At 41.4% G+C, this 19,666-nt stretch overlaps 1 protein-coding gene and 1 long non-coding RNA gene across 8 annotated transcripts in view; one reads left to right on the top strand and one right to left on the bottom strand.

Annotated features, from left to right (window-relative positions):
• The window catches only part of SLC18B1 (solute carrier family 18 member B1), a 47,109-nt gene that overhangs the window by 12,717 nt on the left and 14,726 nt on the right, over positions 1-19,666 (top strand). For 5 of the 7 annotated variants that reach the window (XM_061428017.1, XM_061428013.1, XM_061428016.1 and 2 more), the window contains 5 exons: positions 262-401; positions 11,657-11,752; positions 12,068-12,141; positions 12,874-13,021; positions 15,304-15,460. In XM_061428017.1, coding sequence (XP_061284001.1) covers positions 285-401; positions 11,657-11,752; positions 12,068-12,141; positions 12,874-13,021; positions 15,304-15,460 — 592 coding nt within the window. In that variant the 5' untranslated portion in view covers positions 262-284. Of the gene's footprint in view, positions 1-245; positions 402-11,656; positions 11,753-12,067; positions 12,142-12,873; positions 13,022-15,303; positions 15,461-19,666 lie in introns of all 7 variants that reach the window. The other 2 variants (XM_061428011.1, XM_061428012.1) reach the window with 1 other exon arrangement.
• The window catches only part of LOC133254037 (uncharacterized), a 34,233-nt gene continuing 23,467 nt past the window's right edge, over positions 8,901-19,666 (bottom strand). The window contains exon 5 of the long non-coding RNA XR_009738537.1: positions 8,901-10,922. This is a non-coding gene — a long non-coding RNA (uncharacterized LOC133254037). The remainder of the gene's footprint in view (positions 10,923-19,666) is intronic.

The raw sequence follows: 19,666 nt of genomic DNA, 5'->3' as shown, positions 1-19,666 counted from the left end.
AAAACAAAGCAGATGGTTTGATAAATTCTGCACTGAAATTCTAATAGGGAATAGTAATGCAAATGAAAGTGATATGTTTTGAAAATTGCAGTGATATACAAGGATTGTGTTACATTAGACCAAATATGCTATATTCAAAATAGCCTTTAGCTCAGCAGATATTACCTTCAGAGTACACTGTCTGTACACAGAAATGACATTTCTGTACTTTGATCAGTAGCCCCAATTACCGTATTTAATTGCAGCCTATTTGCTTTCAAGGTGATGGCCCTCCAGGAGGTGCAATGGAGACATCCAGGCGGCTTTCAAGAGAACAGATTTTTGTACTGATATCAGCAGCTTCCATTAACTTAGGTTCCATGATGTGCTATTCTATCCTTGGGCCCTTTTTCCCCAAGGAGGTAAGACATTTTGAAATTCATATGAACTATTAATGTTTTTAAAAAGCCTTTGACAAATTTCACTTGACAGTATGGAGAATGTGAAAACCTGCATATAGCAAAGATAATGTATAGAACTTAAGCCAACAGAAGAATTCTTATAGAATATTTGATACTAGAAGGAAAAAAAATCAGTCATAATAACATCATCTTGAGAAGTAATTCACCTAAATATAATTGACCTTCTGAAGATTGCTTTGCTCATCATGAAGTTTGATTCATCTGTTTGGCTTCTGCAACCGATAAAAAAGAAAAAAAAAGGAAGTGCATTGAATAACTGAGATTTCAATGTTATTGCGAAAGATCTATATTAAGACAGTGACAGCTTCCTGGATTTTGGGTTTATGAATATTTTGGAATTAGGAAGGCATGGTCTACTCCCTTTTCTGAGTTGAATTTTGTATGGAATCTAGTTGCAATATTTGTGCCAAGGAGGAATTCTGATAAATATTGATTAGGTCCTTCTAATCACAGCATTTTATGTGATGTTCGGGTCTGTGGATAATGGCACAGACATGAAGGAGTAACCCCTAGAGGATCCACCTGAAATCTGGAGGTTGGTGAGGTGCAGTACGGAGGAAATGACACTGTCTTGGCTGGGTGTGGACAATATGCCTGTGTGTTCTGCTTCATGCCGTCTTTGAAAGCCTCAGCTCATGATGCAGGGGTCCTTCCCAGTCCTCTGACTTCTTTGATAACATATGGTCCTTCCTTCTGTGTGCTACAAAAGATGATAAACATGGCTTCTCTGCTAAAAGAACAGTAGTACAACCCTGTACCCATTAAGTTCTTTTTAGTTTTCAGTGTACTTCCCAACATGTTTATCCCATTTGGTTTCTGGAGCAACTCTGTAAGATAGGCAGAATAGTCAGAATCTCATCCTATTGCAAATGAAGAAACAGACCTCAAAGTTAAGTGACTGGCCCAGTTCAGTTCTGTTTACTGAATGGGAGTGGGAGGTTCAACCATTTCCCACCTTAGAGTATGCTAGGTATTGGATGTATTAGGGTCGGAAAAAAATTAGGAAAATGTCCCTCTCTCATCGGTCCATTGGGAGGGAAAAAGTATGAAAAGAAAGTTGCAGAGTATTTGAATCTCCTTGAAGAGGATGTCCAAAGTGTAAGGAGACTCTAGGGACGGGAATGGTTAATTTTGTGATGAGTGAGACTGGCAGATGTGGGAGGGAAGGAGAGAAGAAGTAATACTGAAAGGGACTTGGCACGGTAAGCCCAAGGTGAGTCTTGAGAAATGTTAGTTCCCAAGGTGAACAAGAGAGGCAAGGGTCCTCTAGGTTAGAAACTCACAGGAGACAGTCACGAAATTAGCAAAGTAAATAGCATGTTCTTAGGGAACCATGGACAATGGTGGGGCTTGTGTCTGGGTGCAGTAAGGTCCATGGGAGCTGAGGATCTGAATAGGCAGGTTGGTGCTCAAAGGCAAGGGTCCTTCTATGCAGGTCAAAGATGTCGTCAGTGAGAAGTCATCAGAAATGTTTGGGCAAGACAGATTAGACTGGACAGATATGGATTTGGGGGGAAGAAAATGAGGAATGGAAGCTGTGGAATTAAGACAGAGAAGAACAGGAGTAGTGGCCAACTAGATAGAAAGGCATGTCTGATTCAGCTGGAACTCAGTGAGAGTAACTAGTGTTAGATTCTTCTTAGTGAAATACAGTGGAGAAGGCAATGGGAACCCACTCCAGTATTCTTGTCTGGAAAATCCCATGGACAGAGGAGCCTGGTAGGCTACAGTCCATGGGGTTGCTAGAAGTTGGACACAACTGACAGACTTGACTTTCACTTTTCACTTTCATGCATTGGAAAAGGAAATGGCAACCCACTCCAGTATTCTTGCCTGGAGAATCCCAGGGATGGGGGAGACTGGTGGGCTGCCGTCTATGGGGTCGCACAGAGTCGGACCAGACACGACTGAAGCAACTTAGCAGCAGTGAAATACAGACAGAGGAAAAGCAGGCTGTGGGTGTGTGCTTTCTTTCTTTTTTTTTTTTAAGCACTTGATTTAGTTTTTTGCTTGCAAGATGCAGGAGAGAGAGCATTCTAACTTTAAAAGGTATAGACATGAAGAGTGGGCTCTTTTTCATTTTTAATAAAAGCATTAGGGTTGACAAACACACTGGCAAAACTTGCTCTTCCCCCTGTGTATTCTGTTTTTCTTTCCTGTTTTGTTTGTGTTTAGTTGCTAAGTTGTGCCTGACTCAGTGCAATCCCATGGATTGTAGCCTGTCAGGCTCCTCTGTCTATGGGCTTTCCTAAGCAAGAATACTGGAGTGGGTTGCCATTTCCTCCTCCAGGGAATCTTCCTGACCCGGGGATTGAACCCTCATCTCCTGCATTGGCAGACCATTTCTTTACCACTGGGCCACCGGGGAAGCCCCATCATGCTTCTTATTAATGAGCTAATTAGGTCAAGGAAAAACAAGGTCCTTCTTCTTAATTTGTGGTGTAGAATTAATGTTTCTACTCATCCTTTTCCTGGCCCCCTCCTCCTTTGGCAGAGGATAATGAATTTTGCTTTTGACAACCGTTCTTGCCATCCTAACATGCAGCAGGATCCACATGTCAAAAGCAGTATTCAGTTGCTGCTGTGGTGTGTGATTCTCGAACATGCTAAGTCCCCATCCCACTTTCACAGAGAATGTGGGAACCTGTGCAAGATGGAAACGGACAGGACTACTATGACCATGACACAAGTAACTTTTGCAAGTCTGTGTCCTCATCTATAAAAAGGGGCCAGCTAAAAGTACATCCCTTACTTGTTTGAAACCATATAGATCAGCATGGCTCATAATGAGGGGCCAATAAATGTTAGTTGCTGTAACTTCTATACATTTTCAGCCAGACTTGAGAACTAATAACTTTCAGATCTATTAAGCAAACAACATGGATATAACTTGACCAATGAATGTTCTTTCCTCATCTATTTTTTGGCCACATCTTGGCCATTGGGATCTTAGTTCCCTAATCAGGATCAAACCTGTGCCTCCTGCATTGGGAACATGGAGTCTTAACCACTGGACCAGCAGGGAAGTTATTGTTTCCACATCTCAATCGACCCCTTTGATAACACCTTCCCTTAGAGTTACCTGTTCTATGTGACTAGGGCTGCTATGACAAAGTACCACAGACTGGGGACAACAGAAATGTATTGTCTCACAGCTCTGAAGTCCAAAATCATTGTCATTGGTAGGGTCAGTTCCTTCTGAGGGTTATAAGGAGAGGATCTGTCCCAGGCCTCTCTCTTTGGCTTGTAGGTGGGTAACTTCTCCCTGTGTCTTCTCACATTATCTTCCCTCTACACGTGTCTCTCTGAAGGCACTTCCCCTTTTTACAAAGATACGAGTATTACTGGGTTAGACTCCACCCTTTGTGACGTCTTTCAACTGGTTACTCCCGCAAAGACTTTCTCTCCAAATAAGGTCACCTTCTAAGTTGCTATGAGAAACCTAGACAGTGTATTTAAAGCAGAGATACCACTTTGCCAACAAAGATCCATATAGTCAAAAGCTATGGCTTTTCCAGTAGTCATGTGAAGATGTGAAATTTAGACCATAAAGAAGGCTGAGTGCCAAAGAATTGATACTTTTGAACTGTGGTGCTGGAGAAGACTCTTGAGAATCCCTTGGACAGTGAGGAGATCAAACCAGCCAGTCCTAAAGGAGATCAATCCTGAATATTCATTGGAAGAACTGATGCTGAAGCTGAAGCTCCAATACTTTGGCCACCTGATGCAAAGAACTGACTCATCGGAAAAGACCCTAATGCTGGGAAAGATTGAAGGCAGGAAGAGAAGAGGGTGACAGAGGATGAGATGGTTGGATGGCATCACTGTCTCAATGGACATGAGTTTGAGCAAACTCCAGAAAATAGTGAAGGACAGAGAAGCCTGACATGTTGCAGTCCATGGCGTCACAAAGAGTCAGACATGACTTAGTGACTCAACAACAACAACAGCTGAAGTACTGAGAGTTAGCACATCGGCATAAGAAGTTTGAGGGACACAGTGAGCCCCCTGGTACCCCCTGATGCTTGGTGTGGTAGAAACATGGACTCCATGTTCCTGTCTACATACAGAATAACCTTTGGCTAGGATGCCAGTGAAGACATTTTTAATAGTGAGAGCTCTCTTTTCTCTATACCGTTATCTCATATGATGATTAGTGATGGAAGATCAGATCAGACCAATTGCTCAGTCGTGTCCGACTCTTTGTGACCCCATGAATCACAGCAGACCAGGCCTCCCTGTCCATCACCAAATCCCAGAGTTCACTCAGACTCACGTCCATCGAGTCCGTGATGCCATCCAGCCATCTCATCCTCTGTCGTCCCCGTCTCCTCTTGCCCCTAATCCCTCCCAGCATCAGAGTCTTCTCCAATGAGTTAACTCTTCACATGAGGTGGCCAAAGTACTGGAGTTTAAGCTTTAGCATCATTCCTTCCAAAGAACTCCCAGGGCTGATCTCCTTCAGAATGGACTGGTTGGATCTCCTTGCAGTCCAAGGGACTCTCAAGAGTCTTCTCCAACACCACAGTTCAAAAGCATCAATTCTTTGGCACTCAGCCTTCTTCACAGTCCAACTCTCACATCCATACATGACCACAGGAAAAACCATAGCCTTGACTAGACGAACCTTTGTTGGCAAAGTAATGTTTCTGCTTTTGAATATGCTATCTAGGTTGGTCATAACTTTCCTTCCAAGGAGTAAACGTGTTTTAATTTCATGGCTGCAGTCACCATCTGTAGTGATTTTGGAGCCCAGAAAAATAAAGTCTGACATTGTTTCCACTGTTTCCCCATCCATTTCCCATGAAGTGATGGGACCGGATGCCATGATCTTCATTTTCTGAATGTTGAGCTTTAAGTCAAAGAAATGGTTAATCCTGAGTCTCATCAAATTATGGGCCAAAATGCCACCCAAGCAGTTTCTAGAATGCTCTAGGTTCAACTTCTCCACTCTCTCCCACAACCAGGCACTTAGGGACTGCACTTCAGGGGTAGGTAGTGCTTCCCAGAGTGAGAGGGCCTTTCCTTCCTATAGTTTAGCAATGAAAAGTAGAGTTCACCTGGACTTCCCTGGTGGTCTAAGAGTTAAGACTGTGCTTCCACTGCAGGGGATACAGATTCAATCCCTAGTCTGGAAGTTTCACAAGCCATGTGATAGGGCCAAAATTAGAAAAAGATAGAGTTCACCCATCTGGTTTCCTGTGGTATGATGCTTTGAGAAATGTAGGATTTATTTAGAAACACAATGTAAGAATATATATTTTTAAAGACAAGGATTGAATGGTTATCATAACTTACTATAGGAAGTGATAAACTTATTTTTTATCTTAAAAAATGTAGTTAGAGTGAAAAGATAAATAAATAGAATTAAGGCTGTTGTGGATGACAGATTTTAAAGGGAGTATGTGTGTACACACACATTTCTGTATTCAGAGTAGAGTGATTTGTGGAAGAGCTGAAGCCCTGGCAAAGGATGAATCTAAGTCACATCTTCTAACTATAAATATTCACTGCTGGCTCCTATGTGATGCATAGAAGGTGCTGGATAAATGACCACTGACTGCCCGAGAGGACAGATGTGTGTTTCAGACTTAGTGCTTCATGGTTTACCAAGTTGCCAATCTTATCTTAAAAAATTAAACTCATATTTTAACCTCTTAAATGGTTATAGCTAGAACCTGGTCTAAGGATCCACCATAATTCCAAGGTTTTAGAAAGGTTTTCAAACCTCTGTCTGTTCAGTTGTACAACACAACTAATAGTAGCATTTGAAGTTCAAAAGAAGCAGTTTTAGAATAAACACTATATCATCTATAGCAATTAGAGAATGTAATGGCAACCCACGCCAGTATTCTTGCCTGGAGAATCCCGTAGATAGAGGAGCCTGGCAGGCTACAGTCCCTGGGGTCATAAGAGTCGGACACGACTTAGTGACTAAAGCACCAGCAGCAGCAGCACCACCACGTGTAGCAAATTTAGGAGCCATGATAGAGTAGTCTATAAACAATCATAAGAGTCATTGATGGGTGATAAATTACTCCAAATGTTTCAGCAGCATGTTGGGAGGAGAGGGAGCTTCTTTCATCTGTGTCATTGATGTCAGGAAAGGAAACTTTATCTTCTATGAACTGTTAGGTAGTTGGTATTAGAAATAGAGAACTGAATGGTCTGAACGGTCCTTGGGATGACTCATGTACTAGCTTAAGGAACTTTCTGTTAGATTTTTTTGACCAGCAAAGTAAAGTGGTTGTTTGGGGGGTTTTGTTTTTTTTAGTGGCATTTGATCCTGTAACTAAATGTGATATTGAGTTGGAAAACCTTTCTCCCGTGTGTTTCACCTTTATGCTCACACTGCGACCACACTCACAACACATTTGACACCAGATGTGTAGGTCTTAGAGAAGGCAATGGCACTCCACTCCAGTACTCTTGCCTGGCAAATCCCATGGACAGAAGAGCTTGGAAGGCTGCAGTCCATGGGGTCGCTGAGGGTCGGACACAACTGAGCGACTTCACTTTCACGCATTGGAGAAGGGAATGGCAACCCACTCCAGTGTTCTTGTCTGGAGAATCCCAGGGACGGGGGAGCCTGGTGGGCTGCCGTCTATGGGGTCGCAGAGTCGGACACGACTGAAGCGATTTAGCAGCAGCAGTGTAGGTCTTTTCCCCATACCAAGCAATTCTCTGTGACACCAGTTGGATGTCCTGCCATTCAATTCAGTTCTAATGCTGATCTGTATTAGGCCAGACCCCACAAATTAAGAGCTCAGTCCCACAAGACTGCCCTCCACTTCAGATGCCAATTGCAAGTAGTAGGTCTCCATGTTACCCCCAGCTTCCATCCAACTTGGCTACAAGTTACAGGTTCCCATGTGTTGTATGTGTGTGTGTGTGTGTGTGTGTGTGTGTGTGTGTGAAGCTTCTTCAGTCATGTCCAACTCTTTGCAACCCTATGAACTGTAGCCCGCCAGGCTCCTCTGTCCATGAGATTCTCCAGGCAAGAATACTGGTGTAGGTTGCCATACCCTTCTCTAGGGGGTCTTCCCGACCCAGGGGTTGAACCTGTGCCTCTTGTCTCCCTCCCATGTGTTAGGGAAATTAAAATGGAGGAAACCTTGTTCAGGCTTCAGAAGCAGGAGAGTGGGCCTCTGACCTACTTCTGACCTGCCTGGACACTGCGGATCCTGCCTCCAAGCACAGCTAGTGCTTAGATAAGAAAAGGAGTGGGTCTTGGAATTCTCGAGCCTCTGAAAATCTGGCCAATCCCTGGGGTCTAACAAAATCCTATGACTCACAAAGTGAAGCAAACTGCAGTGTAAAAGTTAACAAAGAACCCCAAAGCCAGAGCTGCAGCTTTGCATGCAAACTGATGATGATATCAGTTTGAGGCCTGGGATTATAAGTGGGAGACCCCTAACCACAATTTGAAGTCTCACCCATGGGGTGGACACACCACTCAGGACCCTTTCCCATTGTGACTCCAGATTGCTATTAACAAGGGACTTCCCAGCACTGTTCAAGTCTGGATGTAGGTTGTTGGCTCAGTTTGGTGGTGTATTGTCTGTTAGTTCTCTCTCTTGTTTCTATTTCTTTTGTTTTTTTTTTTTTTTAATGACTGCATGTTGAAATTAAGTCAAATCTAAAAAATTGAAATTATTTGTGTGTAATGAATGGTTTCTTTTGTTAGCAAATCCTTTGAACTTACAGGTAAAACTTTAGGCAAGACACAATGACCCTCCCACCTCTCCACCTAGGATTCAGTTACTTGCTGGAATGGCTTCCACAACTCAGGGAAACACTTGCTTAACACTATTATAAAAGGATGTAATAAAGTATATAGCTGGGCATGTAGATGGAAGAGATACAGAGCGGGAGGTATGTGGCAGGGGCATGCAGCTCCCATGTCCCCTGCAGGTGAGCCACATTCCCAGATCCTCCATGTGTTCACTGACCCCAGAGGTCCCCAAGTCCCACACCTTAGGGATTTTTATGGGGACTTAATCACATAGGCATGATCAATCATTAACTCAGTTTCCAGCCCTTCTCTGGAGAATGGGGTGTGGAACCAAAGGTTCTAAACTAATCATGGCTTGGTCTTTCTGGTGACTAATCCCCAAGCAGGAATCACCAAGAGTCACCCAGAGATGCCAAGGGACTAGGAGCTTGGTGTCAGGAACCAGGGTCAAAGACCGAATATTAGAACATTATTACTCCTAGGGCTCTTATCACTAAGGAAGTTACAAGGATAGTCAGAGTTCTGTGCCAAAAACTGGGGGCAGAGATGAATAAGTATATATTCTATGAACTCAAATATACCAAAAAGAAAGCATTTCAAGATCAACTGTTGGCTTAGTTCTACAGGAGAAGCAGAGCTTACCTTTCCTCAACCAAGGCTTTTTGTTTTGTTTATACTCTAATTCTGATTTTGGCCTGCTAAAGCTAACAATTCTTATTTTGGTTGGGGGCAGACTTTATTGAGGTATAATTGTTATACAAAAATTTACACTTATTTAATATATCTATCTTGATGAGTTTAGACACATGCACACCATCTATGATGTCATCAGTTCAGTTCAGTTCAGTTCAGTCGCTCAGTCGTGTCCGACTCCTTGCGACCCCATGAATCGCAGCACACCAGCCTCCCTGTCCATCCCCAACTCCCGGAGTTCACTCAGACTCATGTCCATTGAGTCAGTGATGCCATCCAGCCATCTCATCCTCTGTCATCCCCTTCTCCTCCTGCCCCCAATCCCTCCCAGCATCAGAGTCTTTTCCAATGAGTCAACTCTTCGCATGAGGTGGCCAAAGTACTGGAGTTTCAGCTTTAGCATCATTCCTTCCAAAGAAAGCCCAGGGCTGATCTCCTTCAGAATGGACTAGTTGGATCTCCTTGCAGTCCAAGGGACTCTCAAGAGTCTTCTCCAACACCACAGTTCAAAAGCATCATCAATTCTTCGGTGCTCCGCTTTCTTCACAGTCCAACTCTCACATCCATACATGACCACTGGAAAAACCATAGCCTTGACTAGATGGACCTTTGTTGGCAAAGTAATGTCTCTGCTTTTGAATATGCTATCTAGGTTGGTCATAACTTTCCTTCCAAGGAGTAAGCGTCTTTTAATTTCATGGCTGCAGTCACCATCTGCAGTGATTTTGGAGCCCCCAAAAATAATGTCTGACACTGCTTCCACTGTTTCCCCATCCATTTCCCATGAAGTGATGGGACCAGATGCCATGATCTTCGTTTTTTGAATGTTGAGTTTTAAGCCAACTTTTTCAGTCTCCTCTTTCACCTTCATCAAGAGGCTTTTTAGTTCCTCTTCACTCATCACTGCAATCAAAATACTAAACTTATTCAGCACCTCCAAAAAATCCCTTGGGTTTTCTTGTGGACTTTTTCTTTCTTCTTCTTCTTTTTGTGGTGAGAACATAACATGAGTTTATCTTACTTAACAGAAAATTTATATCCAAAGAGCTATAATTCCCCACTTCCTCCTTCCCAAAGTCCCTGACAACCACCATTTTAAGCTCTGCTTTTATGAATTTGGCTATTGTAGATACTTGATACAAGCAGAATCATGCAGTGTTTGTTCTTCTGTGAAGGCTTACTTCGTTTAGCATAATTTCCTCAAGTTTCATCCATATTGTTGCAGATGCCAAGATGTCCTTATTTTTGAGGTGAATAATATCCTATGTTATGTATATACCACATTTTCTTTGTCCATTCATCTGTCAATGGACATTTGGGTTATTTCTATATTATCTTAGCTATTTCTTAGTTGTTTCTGTATTATCTCAGCTAGTGCCACAGTGAGCATGGGATTGCAAATATCTCTGAGACGCTGCTCTCAATTCTTTTGGGTATATACACAGTAGAGGGATTGTTGGATTATATGGTAGTTCTGTTTTTAATGTTTTGGGGATCCTCCATATTGTTTTCCATAGAGGCTGCACCATTCTGCATTCCTGCCAACAGTGTATAAGGGTTCTGATTTCTTCACCTCCTCACCAACACTTGTTATCTTCTGTGCTTTCAATTATTGCTGTCCATCCTAACTGCTGTGAGGTGATATCTCATTATGATTTTAATTTGCATTTCCCTGATAGTTAGTGATCTTGAGCAGCTTTTCTTATACCTGGTGGCCGTTTGTATGTCTCTTTTTTAGAGAAATGTCTGTTGAAATCCTTTTCTCATTTTAAGTCATGTTCTTTGTGGTGGTTTTTTATTAATAGATTATTGAATTGTAGGAGAGTCTTACATATTTTGGATATTAGCTACTTATATGGAGATGGTTTACAGATTGCTTTCTCCCATTCTGTAGATTGCCCTTTCACTCTTTTGATCGTTTTCTTTGCTGTGAAGCTTTTTAGTTCAGTGTAATTCCATTTGTTTGATTTGTCTTGTTGCTTAGATTTTTGGTGTCACATATAAGAAATCATTGCCAAGACCAATGTCATGACCTATATGGAAAAATAAATAAGAGTAGACATGTGTATATGTATAACTGATTTACTTTGCAGTACAGTGAACTAACACAACACTGTAAACCAACTATACTCCAATAAAAATAATTTTTAAAAAGTCCCGCATCTGCCATTTCCTTCAAAAAGTTTAACAGTTTCAGATTTTATGTTTAAGTCTAGTTTGCTTTGAGTTTAGTTTGTGGGTGGTATAAGATAGGGATCCAGTTTCATTCTTTAGCATGTGGATGTCCAGTTGTTCCGACATCATTTGTTGAAGAGAATATCTCTTCCCCATTCTGTGTCCTTGGCACCCTCATGGAAGATGAATTGACCATGTTTGTTTAGGTTTATTTCTGAGCTCTCTGTTCTGTTCCATTGAGACATATGTCTGTCTTTAGGCCAGTATTGTACTGTTTTAATTATTACACCTTTGTAATCTATTTTCAAAATCAAGAGGTGTGATACCTCCAGTTTTGCTCTTTTTTTCTCAAGATCATAAAGTTAACAATTTGTTTAAGGCTTGGTGAGTGAATTATTTTCATGTCAGAGAACTAAGTTTTACTACAGTTTCCTTTCCTTTCTTAGCCTGTTTATTCTGAAATAATAATCTTTGAAACTGCTTTACAGATAAGATTACAGGAGGATGATCCTCTGATCTAGTAGCTCCATTTTTTCCCCATACTGTTGCTAGTTTATCTTTCAAACTTTTTCTTTTCTGTTTTTTTTTAAAGGCTGAAAAGAAAGGAGCCAGCAATACAGTTATTGGTACAATCTTTGGATGTTATGCTTTGTTTGACTTTCTGGCATCTTTGGTATTTGGAAAATATGTAAGTATTATTTTTTTTAAATGGTGTAATGAGTTATTCTAATTTACAAGTCTAAAATTTCCACTGATGCAGAAATAACCAGCATCGTATGTTATGAACTGTGCTTCAGTTGACAATTCCCTTCTTATGGCTGACTGATTTTTAACTTCTTCCATGTTTGTAAGAATGTGTGTTGTCATTCCACGAAAGAATTACCTTTTGTTAACTGTATATATCTTCCCCAAATCTTCTGTTTCCTGATACAGTGGATTTGTTTATGTCAGTATAGACTTGTAGCAGTCATCAATTTACCATTTTCTTTTATGTTTATTATAGCTTGTACATATTGGAGCAAAATTTATGTTTGTAGCAGGAATGTTTGTCTCAGGAGCAGTTACAGTTCTCTTTGGGTAAGTCATGTTCTGATATGTTTGGGAGCCTGAACAGATTTCCTAATTTATCTTCAGTTTAAAATGGTTAATGGTTAATGGTTTCTTTAAATCAATCATTACCATTGATTATCAAATGCCTGGCATATGACTAATGGTGAAGGGAGTTGGATGGTGTGGAGAATGAAATGAATGACATTGATCTTAAGAAAAAAAATCCTCTAGGGGATCACCATTAATTTGGCTGCTGAATCTGTTCTTTAGGACTTCTGTGACTTGAGTGACAGAAACTTAACTCACTTTTCTGAGTCACAAATTTTTTTGGCTCAAGCAAAAAGGTGAATTTCTTGTCTAAACAATCAGCTAAAGAAGATCAGAATATAGATGTTAAGCTAATGTATCAGAAGTCTTTCTCAGGTTCCTGATTTTGCTTTTTTTGTTGTTGTTGTTTGGGGAAGACCTAAATCTAAGTCTTTCTGCATAGGTTCTTGTTAGATTGACTCTACATTTTTCAAAAGACCTATTTAGTATTATTATTTAAGCCATCAAATATGTCAGTAGAAAAGGACAATCAGGCTGTTATTATGACTCAAATTCCTCCTACTAAAAATATAACAAAGAAACTCTTAAAAATTCATATTCTAAAGTGACTTACTTTACTAACTATGATTGAGGTGTTACTGTTTTCAGTGAGTACAGTTGAAAAAAAATAAAATCAATTTGGCATTTGAGGATTGTTTTATTCTCTTTTAGTCTCTTGGACCAAGTTCCAGAAGGACCAGTGTTTATTGCTATGTGCTTTCTACTGAGAATAACTGATGCAATAAGTTTTGAGGCAGCAATAACTGCCTCTTCTTCTATCGTTGCAAAGGCTTTTCCAAACAATGTGGCTACAGTATTGGTAAGTATTTTATACACTGTTCCTGTTTTCCTTTTAGTGTAGCTAAAATGTTTGCTTGACCTTTCAAGCCAAAGCTGGGGCCCATTCTTCTAGACCTGCTTTTTTTCTACTCTCTATGTTTGTTACCTTTTACCCCAGTTTCTACTTTCAGCAGCAGGCTGTCAATAAATGTACCCTTAGTCTTACTTAGGTGCTTTTCCTGGCCTTACAAGCCCTTAAATGGCAAAACCAAATACTCCTTTTTACCTCTTAAAAAAAAAGCCTCCATAGTAATATTTGCTATCTCTCTGTAGCCTAGATTGTGGCTGGGCTGCCTGAAGCAGATTTATACTAGAGTCCTGTTTCCACTTTTCCCAGAGTCATGGAAAGGATGACCCCATGAATCGCAGCATGCCAGGCCTCTCTGTCCATCACCAACTCCCAGAGTTCACCCAAACTCATGTGTATCGAGTCGGTGATGCCATCCAGCCATCTCATCCTCTGTCGTCCCCTTCTCCTCCTGCCCCCAATCCCTCCCAGCATCAGAGTCTTTTCCAATGAGTCAACTCTTCGCATGAGGTGGCCAAAAGTATTGGAGTTTCAGCCTCAGCATCAGTCCTTCCAATGAACACTCAGGACTGGTCTCCTTTATGATGGACTGGTTGGATCTCCTTGCAGTCCAAGGGACTCTCAAGAGTCTTCTCCAACTTACTTTACCATAAAAATCCAGAGCCTGGTAGCATCATATGACATACATTCTCATATATTGCCCAGATGCCTTGACACAGAGTATTAGTGACATAGCAGATTCTTGTCCCAGCTTTTATCTGCTGCCTTCTCTCCTCTGGAGCCAGGCATTCCTGAAGGACTCCTGGTTTGTATATGAGAATAGGCACCACCCTCACCTTCCCTGGTGGCTTAGAGGTTAATGCATCTTCCTCCAATGAGGGAGACCCAGGTTCAATCCCTGGGTCGGGAAGATCCCCTGGAGAAGGAAATGGTAACCCACTCCAACATTCTTGCCTGGAGAATCCCATGGACGGAGAAGCCTGGTAGGCAACAGTCCATGGGGTCGCAAAGAGTCAGACACGACTGAGCGACTTCACTTCCTTTTCTTTCTTTCTTTCACTTTCAGAGACCTCAGATCTAATCAGCTCAGTACCATGTTCCCTCATTTACCTGTATTAATACTACAGTTTGAAAGTTTTGACCATCAGGTAAACTATTTGCTGTATAAATATAAATATCCACACTTTTATTAAGTATATACCCATATGTATTTATACAATTAATGTAAGTACATATATCTGTATATGTATTGTATAACTGGATAAATTCGCTTTAGGTTCTATGGCAATTTGTCATGCCATGGTGGCCACTGTAACAGATACACTATTTCCATTTCCATAAAGTATACTTTTCAGAGGGGTTCAGAAAGATGCTAGTCAGTTGACATGCTCTGTAAAACAAGGTTTTGTGGCTGAACATATTTGGAGTAGGGCTTTGCTGTCCTGCAAGTTAGAGGTGGTCAGTTCACATTAGCGTGAGTTGTTTTCATTTTATGTGTGAACAGACTATAACATCGGAGAAAGCAATGGCACCCCACTCCAGTACTCTTGCCTGGAAAATCCCATGGACGGAGGAGCCTGGTAGGCTGCGGTCCATGGGGTCGCTAGGAGTCGGACACAACTGAGCGACTTTACTTTCACTTTTCACTTTCATGCATTGGAGAAGGAAATGGTAACCCACTCCAGTGTTCTTGCTTGGAGAATCCCAGGGACGAGGGAGCCTGGTGGGCTGCCATCTATGGGGTCGCACAGAGTCGGACACGACTGGAGTGACTTAGCATAGCATAGCATAGACTATAACATTTGCCCATTTTCCCACAGTACTGCTGATTTTCCTCATTCATTAACAGTTGCTGTCATGGTGCTTTTGGGAAATTAGTCTTTTATCAGTACTTTTTCCCCATTCTTTGTTTGTCTTTTTTTTTTTGCTGTCCATAGTTTTTCATATATTCATGTAATCAGAGTTATCAGTCTTCTTTTGTGTCTTCTGAGTTTTTATGTCATAATTAGAAAATTTGGTTCACTGTAAGGATTAGGAAAAAACTCTCATATTTTATTTTTCTAGTACTTTAATAATTTCAATGTGCATGTTTAAATTTTTGGTCTATCTTGGTGGGTGGTGTGTGTATAAATTGTAAAGTGGATAGAATTTTTTTCAGAACTTTCTATTAATGCTTTGTTCATTTTTCAAATGAAACATAGTAACTCAATTTTCTTTTGTTTTCCCATTTTTAGGGAAGTCTTGAGACTTTCTCTGGACTGGGACTAGTGCTGGGGCCTCCTTTGGGTGGCTTTTTGTATCAGTCCTTTGGCTATGAGGTACCTTTCATTTTTCTGGGATGCATAGTTCTGCTGATGGTTCCCCTCAACATGTGTATTTTACCCAATTATGGTAAGACCTAATTTATTGCTCATTTTAAGAATCTTAAATTTAAGTATTTTTATGCCTTTGTAGGAGACCAATTTAACATATACTCACTTTCATTTTATATAATCACTAATAGATTTGTAGTGCATGCTGAAAGAATCAATTCTCTTTTCAGAAATGTTGCAGTGGGCAATTAGTTTATATAAATTGTCATAAACTCTTTCTGACCTATAGAATTAGCAAATATTAAATTTCTTATCATAAAACATATGCAATGCCCACCAGATGTCTTCCTGAATTCTAAATTAAAGATTCTTTACATCTTTTAATGTAAAGAATCTTTCCATTACAAGGCACTATGCTGCTATGTCACTTCAATCGTGTCCAACTCTGTGTGACCCCATAGACGGCAGCCCACCAGGCTCCCCCATCCCTGGGATTCTCCAGGCAAGAACACTGGAGTGGGTTGCCATTTCCTTCTCCAATGCATGAAAGTGAAAAGTGAAAGTGAAGTCGCTCAGCCGTATCTGACTCTTAGCAGCCCCATGGACTGCAGCCCACCAGGCTCCTCCATCCATGGGATTTTCCAGGCAAGAATACTGGAGTGGGGTGCCATTGCCTTCTCCAAAGGCACTGTGACAGGAGGACAAAGTTAGACCTTCCTTCCGAAGGTTTCTTGTAGCTGTGTGTGCAGCATAGCTCAAGTGTGAGGACTCAGGGCCACATCAGGCAGTAATGGAAATCGTCTTGGCTCCGAAGCTTCATGCCCTGTAGGAGTCAACCTATCCCATAACAACTCCATAGGCACAGCTGCCTGGGTCTCCACAAGGCACGTTCTGGGTACAAGAGTCCCCAAGCTCAGGGAGGCACAAAGCGTCGAGTACTGATGGCTGGTTTATAGTTCTTTCTGTACAGATGAAATTTACGAGTCAAGGATTATTTTCATTATAAGCCAGATTGCCTAGTAATGGAATCGGTATTTTACCATTATCAGATTCCTACTGTGACACAGCCACCGAGTTAGCTCGAGAGCTGGAGGAGAGCCTGTCGTCTTTCTGTGCATAGTGATAGTTGTTTCTCTAGTCAGGCATCCCGGACTGGCCTCCTATTGGGTTCACAGGTGAACACTTGGCTGTCAACTAAGAAACTGACACCAGGTCAGATTCTCTTGCAATAGGGGAAAGAGTTCTGTTTACTCTTTATCAATAACATCATATAGGGAGAAAAGATGGCTTACTAGTTAATTGTGAGATGTGGTATTTAGAACTTCTGTGATTAGGTGCTGGACTGGCCCCAGCATCAGTAATTCTTTGAGTCCTGGCCTGCTCTCCTCATCTCTTCCCCTCCCTCCCACAACATGGTATCTTTTGAAGCCCCTCTAATCACTGTCAGCCTAGTTACTTGGTACTTATTTCTCTTTGTTCCTGTTATTCCTCAATTAAAAATTTCCTGCATCTTTAATTAACGTAAAGCTCCAGTTGTTCATTTGCTCAGTCGTATCTGACTCTTTGCAACGCCATGGAGTGCAGCATGTCAGGCTATCTCCCGGAGCTTGCTCAAACTCATGTCTGTTGAGTCAGCAATGCCATCTAATCATCTCATCCTCTGTCGTCCCCTTCTCCTCCTGCCTTCAGTCTTTCCCAGCATAGGAGTTTTTTCTAATGAGTCAGCTCTTTGAATCAAGTGGCCAAAGAATTGGAGCTTCAGCTTCAACAACAGTCCTTTGAATGAATATTCAGGATAGATTTCCCTTAAGATTGACTGGTTTAATCTCCTTGCAGTCCAGGGGACTCTCAAGAGTCTTCTCCAACACTACAGCTCAAAAGCATCAATTTTTCATTGTTCAGCCTTCTTTATGGTCTAGCTCTCACATCCATACATGACTACTGGAAAAACCGTAGCTTTGACTATATGGAGCTTTGTCAGTAAAATAATGCCTCTGCTTTTTAATACACTATTTAGGTTGGTCATAGCTTTTCTTCCAAGGAGCAAGCATCTTTTTATTTCATGGCCACAGTCACCATCTGCAGTGGTTTTAGAGCCTAAAAAAATAAAGTCTGTCACTGTTTCCATTGTTTGCCCATCTATTTGCCATGAAGTGATAGGACAAGATGCCATGATCTTCATTTTTTGAATGTTGAATTTTAAGCCAGCTTTCTCAACTCTCCTCTTTCACTTTCATCAAGAGGCTCTTTAGTTCCTCTTCAGTTTCTGCCATTAGGGTGGTGTCATCTGTGTACCTGAGGTTATTGATATTTCTCACATAACCTTGATTCTAGCTTGTGCTTCATCCAGCCTGGCATTTCACATAATGTACTCTGCATGTAAGTTAAATAAGCAGGGTGACAATATACAACCTTGATGTACTTCTTTCCCAGTTTGGAACCAGTCAGTTTCTCCATGTCTGGTTCTAACTGTTGCTTCTTGACCTGCATACAGATTTCTCAGGAGGCAGGTAAGGTGGTCTGGTATTCCCTTCTTTTTAAGAATTTCCCACAGTTTGTTGTGATCCACACAGTTAAATGCTTTAGTGTAGTCAATGAAGCAGCAGCAGATGTTTTTTCTGGAATTCTCTTGCTTTTTCTGTGATCCAACAGATGTTGACCATTTGATCTCTGGTTCCTCTGCCTTTTCTAAGTTCAGCTTGAACATCTGGAATTTCTCAGTTCACGAACTATTGAAGCCTGGCTTGGAGAATTTTGAGCAATACTTTGCTAGGATGTGAGATGAGTGCAATTGTGCAGTAGTTTGAACATTCTTTGGCATTGCCTTTCTTTGGGATTGGAATGAAAACTGACCTTTTCCAGTCTTGTGGCCACTGATGAGTTTTCCATATCTGCTGGCATATTGAGTGCAACATTTTCACAGCATCATCTTTTAGGGTTTAAAATAGCTTAGCTGGAATTGCATCACCTCCACTAGCTTTTGTTTGGCCCACTATGCTTTGTTTTGCTTCCTAAGGCCCACTATATTTTTATGAACAAAATGGTTTGGCAAACTTTCTGTTTATCCAAGTAAGGATCTTGTATTTAGATTGAATGGGAGAAACTGATATATATATATTTAAATCTCACAATTTATAATGTTAAAGCTATAAATATAGATTTAGGTGTTCCCATTAAGGAGTACCTTTAAAAATTATTGTTTTAGGAAAGCTTATAGGTAAGGCTGGAAAGTTAAATTTCCTTTTATTTTGATGATATTGGCAGAATTTTGTGTTCTATAAGTTCTACTCCACTCGTTTACTTCCTTTTAAACCCATAAACACTGTGGATTTGGGTTACGAAGAGTCGATTTCAGTCCCTCGCTGCCTCTCATCCTTAATATTTGCTTGCCAAGTCTCCTCTTCTGTATTGTGCTAAAGAAAAATCCTGCACAGCTCCCCCCGCCCCCAAACACCACCCCCCCTGCCCCTGCCAGCCATGCTATTTGGCATGTGGGATCTTAGTTCCCTGACCAGGGGACCAGGGATGAACCCATGCCCCCTGCAGTGGCAATGCAGAATCTTAACCATTGGACTGCCGGGGAAGTCCCTAAAGAAATATTTTTAAAACACAGTCATGTACATGACAATCCTCTTTTTTTAATTTAATTTTTTTAAATTTATGTTTTTAACTGGAGGATAATTGCTTTAGAATGTTGTGCTGATTTCTGCCATACAAAAACGTGAATTAGTCATTAGTATACACATATCTCCTCCCTCTCGAGTCTCCCTACCACCACCACTCCCTCCTCCCACCCCTCTAGGGATGCCTGTGTGTGGTGCTCAGTCCCTTTGATCATGTCTCACTCTTTGAGACCTGTGGATAGTAGCCTGCCAGGCTCCCCTGTCCATGGGATACTCCAGGCAGGAATACTGGAGTGTGTTGTCACGGTCTTCTCCAGGGGATCTGCCCTACCCAGGGATTGAACCCACATCTCCTGCGTCTCCTGCGTTGCCAGTGGATTTTTTTTTTTTTTCAACCACTGAGCCACTGGGGAAGCCCCCTGTAGGGATGACAATCCTCTTAATAAAAATGCCTGAATCCATGAATTGTGAGCTTTACCTTGAAAGCCACTAAAAGCTGTTGTTAGAGGTTTCTCAGGCAAGTCACATGAGCTGGACTGTCTCCCACTTCCACTCTACCAAACTCCGACTCACCCTTCAAAACTTAATTGTATGACCTCTTCTGGAAAGTTTCCCTGAACCCTCTCAATCGTTGATCTAAATGCTGAGTCAGTAGTGCCGCA

This window comes from Bos javanicus, chromosome 9 (assembly GCF_032452875.1).
Source record: "Bos javanicus breed banteng chromosome 9, ARS-OSU_banteng_1.0, whole genome shotgun sequence".
Classification (NCBI taxonomy): domain Eukaryota; kingdom Metazoa; phylum Chordata; class Mammalia; order Artiodactyla; family Bovidae; genus Bos; species Bos javanicus.
The sequence above is the reverse complement of the archived record's forward strand: the minus strand, read 5'-3'. Positions and strand labels throughout refer to the sequence as shown.